Source organism: Xyrauchen texanus, chromosome 12, assembly GCF_025860055.1.
Source record: "Xyrauchen texanus isolate HMW12.3.18 chromosome 12, RBS_HiC_50CHRs, whole genome shotgun sequence".
Classification (NCBI taxonomy): domain Eukaryota; kingdom Metazoa; phylum Chordata; class Actinopteri; order Cypriniformes; family Catostomidae; genus Xyrauchen; species Xyrauchen texanus.
Genome location: NC_068287.1, coordinates 39685380 through 39701207, shown reverse-complemented (window position 1 = coordinate 39701207; position 15828 = coordinate 39685380). Strand labels below are relative to the sequence as shown.

Genomic DNA, 15828 nt, shown 5'->3' with positions numbered 1-15828 from the left:
ATCATTTTACTGATATATTGTATCATTTTATTATTCACATCCAGAAACAATTTTTCATTTATTCTTGAATTTTCATTCATGTGGTTATATTATATTTATTTAGGTCAGAATGCTACTCATTTATTGACAAACATCTTATGTCAGATGTTTAGCTTTCTTTAAATATGTATTGAGTTTTATCTATAATTATGAAGCAAGGCAATTAGTATAGTTTGTTTAAATTGCTTCGTTTGGGCAGAGTAAAGCATTATTTCTGTGTTTTTAAATCTAAATACCCTGTTCTGGGTTTCCTTTGTAGGCTATGTTATGTTTGTAGTAATAATAAAAGGAATCATAATGAATGTTAATAAATTATTTAAATAATTGTAATATTAATTATTATTTATAAATTGTATACATATTTATATATATAATTATTATTATCATACGTTTATAAATTATATATTTTATAAAAAATATAATAATAATAATACATAAAAAATAATATATAAAATCATATGTTTATATGTGCAGAAGAGGTAGGATACACACTCACACACACACACACACACACCACGCACGCACACGCAATCGCACACACACACACACGCACACACACACACACACACACACACACACACACACACACACACACACACACACACACACACACAAGAGGGGGCCTCCGTCAATCATAGTCGCAGCGTGTTAGTGTCACAACAGAACTGGCCAATCAGAGCGCTGGAAACCCTATTCGATCAACCAATAGGCGTTTAGGGTCTTACATGTGGACGATGACATTTGTCACCTTTCTATGCGATCCTGCTTTTAAGCATGTGAATTATATACTACAGTATGTTACCTTTAGGTTAGCACTAGTGAGCGTTTAATTATTTTGTCAATGTTTTTTTAATGCACACAGTTGTGCGAATTTAATCTACCTCATGGTAAAAGTGGTTACATCAGTTCACTTCACTAGGAATTACGTGAACTTGCAACGATGTTGTATTCCCCTACCAGTCTACTGAGATCCGCCTTTCAGTTTGTTACTCGGTCTCATCGGAGTCCAGGTAATGCACAATAGTTTTCTTTCTTTTACTTAATTACTAGGTAATTTACACAAGAATGTCAGAGTATTTTATAAGCAACTTCTGAGATTGGTCTCAGACATTGAGTATAATTTCAAGTCAGTTGGTTAGTTTCGATGCCTGTTATAAGTCAGTATTAGAGGACGATCGAAAGTGGATTTTGCCGATACCGATAACCGATTAATTGGCGATAGTTTTTAAAATCTATTTATAGAATGTAAAAAAAATTCTTAGTCTTTCCTTACTTTGACCAGCACAGAAACAGATGCTACACAAGTCCAAAATGAATAAAATAACAGATGAAGTTTATTGTTAAAAAAAATCACAATAATAAAGCTGGGCTTTTAACTATAAACAAGCCCAAAAACACAGGAAGGACACTAATTTTGAAATGATTGGCAGTTACAATGCTCTATATTTAAGCATGAAGCTTTTTATAGCCTACTGTATATATTCACCAGATGAAGGGTTTGTGTGTGTGTGTGTGTGTGTGTGTGTGTATATATATGTGTATATATATATATATATATATATATATATATATATATATATATATATATATATATATTAGGGATGCACAGATACTAAAGTTTTTGACCTATACTGATTTTAACAAAAACCTATAGGCCGATAACGATACCGATATTTTGCAACTTACCTTGTTTTGTCATCAGATCACTGTTTTACTTAGGAATGCTTTTAAAGCTTTTCTAGCAATAAATAATTTCCATTGGACATTGGATCTGTTGACATATAACAGTCCACAATTTTAAAGAGAGCCACAGTGAAAGATAAATAAAAGTTAAAAAGATTAAAAAAAAAACATGATGATTGATATGAAAAAAGGTTGTTTTTTTCTTTAAAACATTTTCTGCACTTCTGTTTTTGCAGTTTAAAATTCAGCCTTTATGGTTTAGTAATTGTACAAGGACATATTGCAATTTCAATCTTGTTTCAGTCAATCATGCAACATTAATGGATATCATTCCAATGTCTCAGAAGTCAAACTCTGCTGGTTTCAAAGCGTTTTGGATGGTTTCCCTCATTATGTAGCCTATAGATAAGTGCCACTTTTCACACAACAACCCGCTGTCACATGGCGTTTTTTCAGCATTAACATGAGAAACATTTTATATGCTCTTAGGAGTGCCAATCCTTCTACATAGTGTGTCTATTATTATTTCTGGAATGTGCTTTTGAATTCAGTGTTTTTACGAAGTGTGCTACTAATTATAAATAAACCATCTGTGTTTCATATCGGTCCTTTCATACTTATTACCAATATGCAGATGGTTTTAATTTTGTCAATAATTGGCCCATAAATATCGGCAGCCGATACATTGGTGCATTCCTAAATCATGCCAAGGTCGAAATCACTGAGATCCAATTTTTTCCCCATTCTGATGGTTGATACGAACATGAACTGAAGCTCCTGATGTGTATCTGCATGATTTTATGCATTGCACTGCACCAGATGAGGTTTAATGAGGAATATGAGCTGATCTCTGCACTGCACCAGATGAGGTTTATTTATTTTTTTTCATCAGTGTGTTAAATGCTTCATTCTCTTCTACAGGGTCTATATGGTGTCCATGCAGGAATGTGTTTGTGAAAACAGGTGAATGGAAAACAAAGAAAGTTCCTCAGCGATACCTGGGCCAGCCGAGCCCGTACACACACCCTCACCTCATCATATATGGTGAGAGAAACTGAGATTAGCAAGATCTTTTCTGTTTGGAGGACATGTTTGGATACAGTAACTCCATTCTCCTTCAAGAGAACATTTGATTGGACAGAAGTCTGAGTGCAAGATGAGTCATCAAATGTTTGACTAAAAGCCACCTTTAATGAAAGTAATGTGTTAATGACTTAACTTGCCTTTGTCTTCCTCTCAAACCTGCTGTTGCCTATTTTTTAAATCTTTTTCCTCTCACAGGTGAGGTGACCCCAGGTCTCACCCAGATGGAGTTTGAGTTGCGTCGACAGCGCTTGGCATCTCTGATCGAGATGAAGGCAGAGCAACTGACGGGTTCTGGAACCTCCTCAAACTCCTCCCACATTGTCATCGTCCTATCACATCCTGTTCGCTACATGACCAATGACATCCCTTACCCGTTCCATCAGAACCAGGACTTCCTGTACCTGACAGGAATAATGGAACCAGACAGTGCGCTAGTGATGTATGGATCGGGTAAGCCAGACCAGGCTGTGTTGTTTGTCCCTCAGCGAGACCCAGCGCGAGAGCTTTGGGATGGACCACGTTCGGGGAAAGATGGTGCAGCTGCCCTCACAGGTCTAGAGAGAGTTCACAGCACAGAGGAACTTGGCATAGTGTTAAAGAGCTTGAAAGGTAAAAAGCAAACAAACATACAGTATATTTATGTTGCAGACACTTTTATACATAATGACTTAAAGGGATAGTTCACTTCAGTTCTCTCATAATTTACTCAACCTCATCCCAGATGTGTATGACTTTTGTTTTCTGCTGAACCCAAACAAAGATTTTTATGTATGGACTTACAGAGCTCAGATATCCTTCTAAAAATCTTAGTTTGTGTTCAGCAGAAGAAAGAAAGCCATATACATCTGGGATGGAAGGAGGGTGAGTAAATGATGAGAGAATTACAATTTTTGGTTAAACTTTCCCTTTAATAATTTTGTGCCCTAAAAGTTGTCATGCTGTTGATAACCATAGAAAGTACATTTAACTAATCCCTCAGTTTGTTTCATATTAATTTGTACTAATCAAGTAAATGATGAGAGAATATTTATTTTTGGATGAACTATCCCTTTAAAAAAATGCATCCTATCGGGGTCATGTGAACCCAAAACCAGGCTAATTATGCAGGGCTTCCTTAAAACCAACTAGTCATTCAGACAACCCACTGGCTAGCTGTTTTTGTAAATATGTAGTTTTCAAGGTATGCATTTTATCAGTACGTGTGTTTCCTGGGAATCAAACCAATGACATCAGTGTTGTTAGTGCTCTACTTGTTGAGCTTCAGGTATGTAAAAAAACATCCTAGTGATGATGTTAATAATTTCTCTTTCTGTCTCTATATTGAACCTTCTTTTAGGCAGAACGATATGGTATGATGGCTCTCAGCCTTGTCACCCGCATTTACATCAGACTCATGTGCGCCCCCTATTGGAGGGAGGACCCATGACGCGGTCTCTTCGACCCCTCACTCACTCCCTTAGAGCCATTAAGAGTCCAGCAGAGGTTGCGCTAATGAAGGAGGCGGGACAGATCGCTGCCCAGGTAACAAACCCATATTAACAGTAACATACAGATGAGTCAAAACATTATGATCACCTGCCTAGTAGGCTGTTGGTCCTCCACGTGCCACCAAAACAGCATCAACCCACAGAGGCATAGACTCTACAGGACCTCTGAAGGTGTCCTGTAGTATGTGGCACCAAGACGTTAGCAGCAGATCCTTCAAGTCCTGTAAGTTGTGTGGTGGAGCCTCTGTGGATCAGACTTGGTCCAACACATCCCACAGATGCTCAATTGGATTGAGATCTGGGGAATTTGGAGGCCAGGGCAACACCTTGAACTCTTCAACATGTTTCTCAAACCATTCCCGAACAATGTGTGCAGTGGTGCAGACTGTATTATCCTGATGAAAGTGCCCACTGCCATCAGGGAATACCATTGCCATGTTTACCATTGCAACGATGTTTAGGTAGGTGGCACATGTTAAATTGACGTCCACATGAATGGCCGGACCCAGAGTTCCCAACAGAACATTGTCCAGAACATCACACTCCCTCCACCAGCTTGTTGTCTTCCCACAGTGCATCCTGCTGCCATCACTTACCCAGGTAAACGGCGTACACGTACATGGCCATCCACGTGATGTATAAGAAAACGGGACTCGTAGGACCAGGCGACCTTTACCACTGCTCCAATGTCTAGTTCTGATGCTCGCGTGCCCATTGTAGGCGCTTTCAGTGGACAGGGGTCATCATGGCCACTCTGACTGGTCTGCGTCTCTGCAACCCCATACAAAGCAGGGTGCAATACACTGGGTGTTGTGACACATTCCACCCATTCCGCATCATTAAAATTTTCAGTGACTTGTGCCACAGTAGACCTTCTGTAGTTTCGGACCAGACAGGATAGCTTTCATAGCCTTAGGGTCCCAACACCCTTTCGCCGGTTTGTGGTTTGTCCCTCCTCGGACCCCACAAACCTTGTCATTTCAGAGATGCTCTGACCCAGTTGATTGGCCATAACAATTTGGACCTCTGTTAAAGTCACTCAGGTCTTTACTCCTGCCCATTTCTTCTGCATTCAACATGTTAACTAATAGAACTGATTGTTCGCTTAGCATCTTATCTACCCAGACCCTTTGGCCTTGTTAGGAGATGATCAAAATTATTCGCTTCACCTGTGAGTGGTCATAATGTTTTGGCTCATCAGTGTATACACCTCAATACTGAGTGTAAAAACAATTACATGAACTGTAAAATAATCATGAAGAGTTCTAGTGAATTTTGCCTTCAAGTCACTGTTGATACTGATTTGTGTGAAAAATAGATTTTTTGGAATGAGGGTTTTTAGGATGTGGAAGACAGCCAGGAGCTGTGCATACAAACACTGCATATATTTATCCATGTGTTTATTTTCAGGCATTTAAGAAGACGATGGCTATGTCAAGAGGAGACATTGATGAGGCACTTCTCTATGCAAAGGTGAGCAGAGTGGTTACATGCGCACACTCACAAACGCATTATGTGGGCTGTTCTATGCTTGCTTACAAAAACTTGTTTTGCGAGGTCAACTAGCGTATCTAGAATTTTTTTCTTATATTTTTTCATTTTGATTACTTTTAACAGTGGTGCTTTAATTACAAATTTAGGCAGACATCATTGGGTGAACTTTTAAAAAGTGTCTTAAAAAACACTTTCTGATCCATTCCATTGCACTCTATTTAGCCATTTTTGAATGGAAGAGAGAGTATTATGTTAAGAAACTCGTTTGATTAAGTTCAGGTGAACCAGCTTAAATATACAGGGCTTTTTTAACACAGATTAGTCAGTTAGTCATTTAGACAACCAACCTATTATTCGATTTTGAAAATAAGTAGTTTTGCACATCCTTTATTTGGAGTTGTTCAACCTCATTAAACAGTTGTTTCCAACCATATTTATTCTTCTGTGGAACAATCTTGGGAAAAATATATTTTTTAAAGCTTTTGGGCAATGCAGTAGTAATGAACTATTTTGGAACTGAAACACAGAAACAGTCTCTTCACAAGCTGACTAATTGCCCTTTTCCACCAAAATGGCACTGATTCTCATGCCAAGCCTTTGCTCGGCTGGTTCCTGGCCGGGGAATATGGAGCCTATCGCAAATTGGCAAATTTTTCCATTGGCTTGTGAACATCTATGCTCAAGACAACAGGTAACAAAATAACATTATTCTGTTTGAGCCTTAATGTGGCTTAACTAGCGCTATAATTAACTAGCACTATAAACTGTAACCGTAGAATTGTTATAAGCATTGGTGTAGCAGATGGTTATATTTAGATTTTTGCCATTGCATATAATATTATGCTTACAATTTGATTGACAATTTCAAAGTGAGTAGCTGGACAAAAATCTGTTACTGTCGCTGAATTCAATGCCATGTTTAGTTAGCTGGCAGGTCTGTGTCCGAGTACACAGTCACAAGACGTCATGGTGAACCGTTTTATTGTGCTATCTACTGCTGCTTTTGCTTAGGTCTTTCTTCTTGTCCCTGTACTCCTTTTTAAGTTTTTAAAATTTGTTTGTGATTTGGTCAATCATCCAATTGAAGCCAGCGTTCGTCATTTCTTGACGTATCTCCTCGTACACTCTTTTCTTTCTTTTGCTGGCACTTGGATCTCCATAGAAGACCATATCATAAGTAGAGTGCTGGTTTTCTCCGTGGAACTCTTTTGATGTCCACTGATTTTGTTGTCATTAAAGAGATAAGTACTACTTGCTGCAGACGGCAACTAGCCAAACTGTTGTTAACCTAGTACCTACACATTACTCTGCCTTCCTCCCCCTGATGTAATCTGTTCCTTCCTAAAGACCAGCAAGAACCAGTTTTTCTGTGGTCTAAATGTGCAGAATGGTTCAGGAATTTGCACCAGCCAAGGAACGTTGAAAGAAATATAGAAAGAAGCGTATAAATATTGGTGGTATCACTTCTAGTATTGTAATTGTAATTAAAGGCGTACCACAGGGATCAGTCCTTGGGCCATTTTTTATATTAATAATATTGGGATAAATATCACACATTCTTATTTTCATCTATACGTTGACGACATGATAATTTACTCCTCTGCTACGGAGTCATCTTCAGTTTGATTTTAATATAGTTCAGCATACATTGAGGGATTTAAAACTTGTTTTGAATGCAGATAAATCTAAACTTATGATGTTTTCAAATAGTCTATTCTCTCAAATTCACTCTCAATTACTACTCATCAAGGTTTGGTGATCAAAATAGTTTCTGAATACAAGTATTTGGGATTTTTAATTGATGATTCCCTCTTTTTTGGGCCTTATGTTCAGCATCTTGTTAAGAAACTAAAGTTGAAATTGGTAGGAGTAGTTTCTACTTTCATGTCAGTGTTGGATTATTGTGATATTATTTATATGCAGGAACCTAAGCGTTGTTTACAGGCATTGGATTCAGTTTATCATGGAGCACTAAGGTTTATTACTAATTCAAGCCCTTACCCATCATTGTTTGCTGTACTCTTGGGCTGGATGTCCCACGTTGACATAGTGTAGACTTAAGCGCTGGTACATATATATATATATATATAAAACTATTTTGGGTTTGCTTCCTTCATATCTACAGCAGTACATCTTACAAAAATGTTTAAAGAATTATGGTCTTCGTTCACAAGATTATTATCTTTTAAATATCCTGAAAGTCCGCACAAATATGGGTAAAAGGGCATTTAGTTATGCTGCTCCATTGGATTGGAACCAGTTACAAGATAAATTATGTTTTAAAGAGTTGGTCTCTCTAAATGAATTTAATTAAATTTAAATTTAATTAAATCTTAAATGATTTGGTCTCCGATTTATCTGATTGTAATTGTTTTAAGTGATATGTGTAGATTTTGTATACGTAATTGACGTATTTGTTTTATGTTTAAATGTTTTTGTTTTAACTAAGTGTGCTTCCTGTCTTGGCCAGAACCCTCTTGCAGAAGAGATTTTAAATCTCTAGAGTTTTTAATTTCCTGGTTAAATAAAGGTTCAATAAAATAAAATTACTAATATAAAAGAAGGACAAGGGGCGGTTCTAGGTTTAATGGATATTCGTGGCTTAGCCCAGACCTTTTGTGGATACGTATGGGGCCATCCTTTGATGAAATATCAGAATATAATACACTTCTACTAAAACTACCTTAAACTAAAATGTAAAATGTACTTTTGTGCTTAAAAAAAACACTATTTTTGTCCTTTTTGGCATTCCATAGTTTAATGTGCAATTGACAGATTAATAGCCTATTAAATAAGACTGGGTATTGATTAAAAAAATTATATTCGATTCTGATTCACAACCTCTCAATTCGATTCGATTTCGATTCAGTATCTATTCATATGGGTATATTTCAGTTATAATGTCCCTTTGGCTTACATACAGTATGAAGAAAAACTCTCTCCCAGCTAATGGTTTTAGTTATACAGGGAACCTTCTAACTAAGTATTTTTACTAAATATATTTTTAGTTTTTCATCATGTCACATTTTGGCATTTTAAAAATGAAAAAAAAATCCATGTATCCAATCAATAAGATATTTCATATATAATTTTTTGTTACATTTTTATTGTTTAATTGCATAATTTGTACTATTTACAAGCATTGATTTGTTGAACACTTGCTAAAACTGGTACTGGCTCTTGAGCAAAACTGTAATTTATATAAGAGCGTCTGTAATTGAGTGCATATTAATGAGACCAGACGCCAAAGGCTTTACTTCATCTGTGCTTTGAGTGATTAGAGTGAAATGTTGTTGTTTTTGATCAACAAATGACTGTTAAGGACAGAAACTGTAGCCAAATATCTACATTTTTATTCAAATAGTGCAAAATTTGGTTACTAATGTGAGTGATTTCCTCTCATTGTATTAGAGGGTTGCATATAGAGTAAAATATTGATCTTTGGATTTAAGAATCGAGATTGAGATTGTTCAAATGAAGTTCACGATGCATCGGAAAATCTATATTTTTACCCACACCTGCTATTATTAATTCGTCTGTTTCAAGTAAGTTTAGAAGGCTGTAAATAGGCGTAAAATAGATGATTTTAAGAGACAGTTGTTGCTAGATTTGCCATAGTTTGTGATGTATGCACATACATGAGGGCTGAATTGAGTCTGTATTTGTTATTATTGATGCTGTGGAAAGACCATTATTAGGGTGGGCCACTAATCGCAGGGTTGGTGGTTCAAATCCTGGCCCACACGACTCCATGCCGAAGTGTCCTTGGGCAAGACACTGAACCCCAAGTTGCTCCCAATGGCAGGCTAGCTTACATACCTTACATAGCAGCTCTGCCGCCATTGGTGTATGAATGAATGAATATGTGTGTGAATGGGTGAATGAGACGCAGTGTAAAGTGCTTTGAATACCGTTAAGGCTTAAAAAGGCGCTATATAAGTGCAGACCATTTACCATTTTACCATTTAATATTAACTCTTAATATTTAATTATAAAAATATTGTTAATGAAGCACTGATATTTTTGACATCACAACAAGATGATAAAAACATTCCAGGCTTTACTGAAAACATTTGGGTCATAAGCCCTGGAAGCACCCTTGCTGACCGATATACTGTGTCTCTTTCTTGCTCTTTTTTATAGTTTGATTTTGAATGCCGTGCTCACGGTGCTAATTTTCTGGCATATCCTCCAGTGGTTGCCGGTGGAAACCGAGCCAACACACTTCATTACATCAACAACAATCAAATAGTGAAGGTAAAGCACCAAACACACTCATCATCCCTTATTGGGAATAATTTTTTCTCGGAGGGAGAGTCTGGAAAAGATAAACAAGGATGATATCGAGAGCCAAAAGCTTATTTTTTCTGTTTCAAAAGCACACAAATGTGATTCTTGTGTGTATGTGTGTTTATTTATTTTCTTTCTTTCTCAGGATGGTGAAATGGTACTGTTGGATGGGGGTTGTGAATATTTTGGTTATGTCAGTGACATAACACGCACTTGGCCTGTAAATGGAAAGTGAGTCTGCTGTTCTTAACAAAACTCTCATTGTCTCAGACATAATGTAGCTTTAATTTAATGCTATTAGTAAGTCATTAATTAACATTCCAAGTGAGTTGGCACTCAATATGCCTGTCTGCAGGTTCAGTCCCGCTCAGAGAGAGTTGTATGAGGCTGTGCTGGAAGTGCAGTTAGCTTGTCTGTCTCAATGCAATCCTGGGGTCAGTCTGGACTACATATACTCCACTATGCTCTCTCTGCTGGCCCGACAACTCAAAGAACTGGGTATTGTCCCACAATCCACCAGTGATACAGATACATTAAAGGTACTCTTCATGTTGATTAAGCAAAAAAGTCACACTGTTTCTGTGGATATATTTAAAGGGAAAGTTCAAGCCTCTTTCACCAACCTGAGAGCTGCTGAAACACCCGGACCGCCAGGAATCATAGACACACTTTAGTTATTTGACTTTCCAAAAATTCTGCAGTCAGGAAATTACAATACGTTTTTCTGACCAATTTAAATGGCGAAGTCCAAACCCACTTATAATGTCTGTGAAGCACCATGCTGCCACAAAAGCACACCTTTCTATAAGTCTACTTAATGCAGTGCATTTATAAGGCAGTCAGACCAACATGTTGGTCTGTTAAGCCCCTTGTGGCAGTTGGGATGTAAGGGTGTTCGCATTGATTAAACGTAAGACTGTCATTGGCCTAAACAGTCCAGAGCAATCCATTTTGCAGTTTAATACATCAATATGTCCGAGATAGATTTATTATAAGGTCTTTTCTAAAGACGGGTCAATGTCAATGAGGATTCTTTTGGAGAGTTTTACTTTGGCTGCATCACGTTTTAATTGTATGTGTATATATATATATGAGTTAATCGCACTGAATTAACACATTATATCGACAGCCCTATTTAAAACTGATATTTTTCTGCTGTGCTGCATGTCGATATGCATTTGTTTGGTGCAATGTGTACATAGATGAACAACTAGAAAATCGCTTGATGCTTTTCTGTTTGTCTGACTTTTATCTTTTCTCTCCCCAAGGCTGCTCGGCAGTTTTGCCCCCATCATGTGGGCCACTACTTGGGCATGGACGTTCATGACACACCTGAGATGTCCCGTTCACAACCGTTGCAGCCAGGCATGGTGATCACTATAGAACCAGGTGGAAATCGCAAACAAATATATCATTGAGCAAATACTCAGAACTGGCCTTAAAATTACTCATAGCTCAGCTGGCAGAGCAACATCAAGGTCATGTACACTCAGGGTTTCTGCAGGTCCTTAAAAAGTCTTACATTTACTTTTTTTTTAATTTAAGGCCATAAAAAAGTATTAAATATCTTAAATAATAGACAAGAAGTCTTACATTTTGTTTGCTGAGGTTTTGGGGCGTGAATAGAGAAGACGCTTAAAACAGCAGAATCTGTGTGAGTCAAAATCACCTCTGTCTCTCTCTCTTTCTCTCTCTCTGTCTGTCTCTCTCTCTCTCTCTCGTGCATCCGGCATTTAGCAGCTGACTCTTGATTTTAGTGAGAGCTTCTGCAGGGAAGCGCATTTTTACTGAACTTACGATGTTACACATGTACAAATCAGAAATGCAAATGCCGTTATTTTGCGTCTCTGTAAGCGAGTGATGCGCTAACACTATCGCCCCTGTTTATTGTCAACAAAGCTGTCAACGTTACAATTTGCAAGCGCGCGAGGTTGGAGCATCTTTTGACGCCTTTCAAATCTTGCCGCTTCCTTATTTTACATCAACTTTGACAAGAATTGTAAAGCTAAGTCACAGAGTTACACCTGTTATATCTCTCATCTCCACCTCTCTTGAGCTCCATCTGACATATACAGGGATTTTCTCTGCCATCTCAATCAGTCAATTAAAAAAAAATATATTATACACAAAACAATAATAATAAAATTCTATGAAATTATAATATTAATAATATACATAATATGAAAATATATTATCTATATTTAATATTTAGTATATAAACTGTTTTCAATATACATCATAACTAATTACAAGTTTTTAATTTTTACTTGAGATATTTCACACAAAAATTACAATTGTCATCACTTACCTTCATGCTGTTGCAAACCTGTATGACTTTCTTATTTCAGTGGATATCAAATGGAGATATTGGGAGTTTCAGTCACCATTCACTTACATTGAATTAAAAACAAGATGCAGTGACAGTGAATGGTGACAGACACCATTTGCTTAACATCTCTTTTTTTGTTCCACGGCAGAGAAAAATTCATTCAGACAGAAATTTCATTTTTAAATGAACTTCCCTTTGACTACCTGTTGAAGTATTTGTTAAAGGTATCTGCCAAGAAACAATATATAAATGTTATTCAGCACATGCTAAACCTTATTCACCACAGCTGTATCTTTGATGAATTTTTAATGACAATGACAACAAGGCTGTGTGCGGATAGACATACAGTCTCTTCTATGAGATGTACTGGACAGAGTTTTTGTATCGTTCTGTGTACAAAACATTGAAAAAAATATATTTTCAAGGACATTCAGTAGACAAAAAACTCCAGACAACATGAGTTGTGAAAAATCAGATGGGATATTGGAGCTTTTTACAGATTTACACAGTGCATGCCATTGAAGAGATGCCTCTGACACAAAACCATCATAAATACAAGCATATTAGCGATACAATTACTATAATGATGTGAGTTAATAACAAACATGTAACCATGTTCGCTATAAATTTATGCTGCAAAGTTGTGAGTTGAAATGATCTCAGTTCAGTCAGCTCTGTTTGATGGTCTTGAAGCCACAGCAGTGAATTAGAGCCCTCAGAATCATTTTTCAACAACGCAGTCCGATAAAATTGGACTTTTTACGCAAGGGTTTTGCCACCACTTGCGTGTTTGACATAAGCAGTGACGTTGCCATAGCATTGGTCTAATGCGTCATGTCTTGCTAGAAAGCAAGTGCCTAAAGAGAAGGGTCACACTATAGGCTACATGCTTTTAGCTACGTGCATTCTTAAAGAATGAATTTAGAGTTTTAATGTTGTATTAACTTATTTTAAAAAGGGAAACACATAAATGCACAATTAAAATATAAAAAAACATGTCCAGAGACATCCAAGTAGTCTCAGTGGTTTTGTATTTACCAGCTAATTAATTATTTAATGTGTTTTTATTATTATTATTGCGAAAATGGTCTTAAATGTTTCTTCTATTTGGCCTAAAGAAGTCTTAAATTCTATTCCTTTGAACCTGCAGAAACCCTGATACTTTGAATGCACTGTAAGTCGCTTTGGATCGAAGAATCTGTCAAATATTTAAATGTAATTGTAAAGGTTGAAGGAACAGACTTTCATTTATCTATCAAAATTGAAGCCTTAAAGGAATTGTTTGGATTCAGTACAAGTTAAGCTCAATCAACAGCATTTTTGGCATAATGTTGATTTCCACAAAAAATGATTTTGACTCATGATCATGTAACGCCTTTAAATCCCTGATTTTATCATGAAAGAATCATGTTAACACGTGTTCTGTTTGCATCTTGTAGTTACAGTATACTTTTGAAACGGTGTGTAGTTTAACATTTATTGATTAGTGCCATTCTCTTCCATTGTACATGGTTGAGCGGGTCGGCCAGTAATTGTAGGGTTGGTGGTTCAAATCCCGGCCCACACGACTCCACATGGAGTCCTTGGGCAAGACACTGAACCCCAAGTTGCTCCCAATGGCAGGCTAGCGCCTTACATAGCAGCTCTGCTGCCATTGGTGTATGAATGGGTGAATGAGACGCAGTGTAAAGCGCTTTGAATACCGTTAAGGCTTAAAAAGGCACTATATAAGTGCAGACCATTTACCATTTTACCATTTAAGTGCCTTTTTTTCATCATTTTTTTAATAAACAAGGGACGAGTCAATAATTTTTATTTATTTTTTTGGTTATAAACATTATGCCACAAATGTTGTCGATTAAGCTTAAAAAATTTTTAACCTGGAAATACATTAAATTCTCATCTATTCCTCCCATCACACAGGGTTATACATCAGTGAGGACAACAAATCAAGTCCAGAGCGCTTCCGAGGTCTTGGAGTGCGAATCGAGGATGATGTGGTGATCCAAAATCAGGGGGGACCCCTTATCCTTTCTGCATACACCCCAAAAACCATTGCTGATGTAGAGCGAGCTTGTGCACTGGTAGAAGACTGAAGGTATCTGGAGAGAGAACAGACAGAGCAAATCCTTCCAGATTGAGTCTCGGCTCCTCTCATACGGTTTTATTTAAATACCTCAGAGTGAACCAGCTAAACTTGGGAGGTCTACATTTTACAGAATTGCTCCAGTTAAGCATTAAATCTAGAGGATTAAGAGCTGGACAAGTCTGGGCAGATTGCACCATCTCCCTGATAGCCAGTTCACTCCTATGCCAGGAAATTGGAGGGTCTAGTTTTGTTGGATAATGTTATGTGTTTAACCTGCACTCATAAGATCTACGATACGGGTTTATAGGAGACTTTAAATAAGGTCAGGCACTGGGATAAGGAGACAATGATCTAATGAGCATGGTAAACACTTATGTTGTTTCACAGTTTGAAGCTTTACTTGTGCTTGAGTGTGACTTGAGTATGTTTGTCTGCTAATGTTTTTATTGTTATATGTGTGGATGTTCTTTTTTTTTTTTTTTATTACTACTGTCAAAATAAATGTCTATTTCTGGAATTCACTATCAGAGAGAGCAATGCTTTATAAACCATAAAATGATTCAAGATTTTTTCTGAACTGATTTTAATAAATCCATGTCACATAAATGGAGTCTGGTGTACTGTAACAAATATTTGGAATATTCCGGGTTCAATACATGTTAATGGCATGTTTCACCCAGAAATTAAGGTTCTCATTATTTACTCACCCTTATAAAGATTTTTAGAAGAATATTTCAGCTCTGTAGGTCCATTCAATGCAAGTGAATGGAGGCCAGAAATTTGAAGCTCCAACATGCACATAAAGTCTGTATAAATGTCCATCCATCCATCCATCCATCCATCCATCCATCTTCAACCGCTTATCCGAAGTCGGGTCGCGGGGGCAGCTGCTCCAGCAGGGGGCCCCAAACTTCCCTATCCCGAGCCACATTAACCAGCTCTGACTGGGCGACCCCGAGGCGTTCCCAGGCCAGTGTGGAGATGTAATCTCTCCACCTAGTCCTGGGTCTTCCCCGAGGCCTCCTCCCAGCTGGACGTGCCTGAAACACCTCCCTAGGGAGGCGGCCAGGGGGCATCCTTACCAGATGCCCAAACCACCTCAACTGACTCCTTTCAACGCAAAGGAGCAGCGGCTCTACTCCGAGCTCCTCACGGATGACTGAGCTCCTCACCCTATCTCTAAGGGAGAAGCCCGCCACCCTTCTGAGGAAGCCCATTTCGGCCGCTTGTACTCGCGACCTAGTTCTTTCGGTCATGACCCAACCTTCATGACCATAGGTGAGGGTAGGAACAAAAATTGACCGGTAGATCGAGAGCTTTGCCTTCGGCTC

At 37.7% G+C, this 15828-nt stretch overlaps 1 protein-coding gene across 1 annotated transcript; it reads left to right on the top strand.

Moving 5' to 3' along the window:
• Positions 1–773: 773 nt before the first annotated feature.
• LOC127653250 (xaa-Pro aminopeptidase 3-like) lies at positions 774–15042 on the top strand. Its single transcript, XM_052139874.1, has 10 exons — positions 774–1049; positions 2644–2766; positions 3004–3417; positions 4145–4329; positions 5706–5768; positions 9933–10046; positions 10225–10310; positions 10435–10618; positions 11348–11468; positions 14332–15042. The coding sequence occupies exons 1-10, from the start codon at positions 980–982 to the stop codon at positions 14502–14504; spliced, it is 1533 nt and encodes a 510-aa protein (XP_051995834.1). The 5' UTR covers positions 774–979; the 3' UTR covers positions 14505–15042.
• The last annotated feature ends 786 nt before the right edge of the window (positions 15043–15828 follow it).

What these genes read in the sequence shown, in the direction of transcription:
- LOC127653250 (XM_052139874.1), top strand. Translation starts at nt 980, where the DNA reads ATGTTGTATTCCCCTACCAGTCTACTGAGATCCGCCTTTCAGTTTGTT. An exon ending in TCGGTCTCATCGGAGTCCAG is followed by an intron (nt 1,050 to 2,643) that starts GTAATGCACAAT and finishes TCTCTTCTACAG; the next exon opens with GGTCTATATGGTGTCCATGC. An exon ending in AGGCACTTCTCTATGCAAAG is followed by an intron (nt 5,769 to 9,932) that starts GTGAGCAGAGTG and finishes TCTTTTTTATAG; the next exon opens with TTTGATTTTGAATGCCGTGC.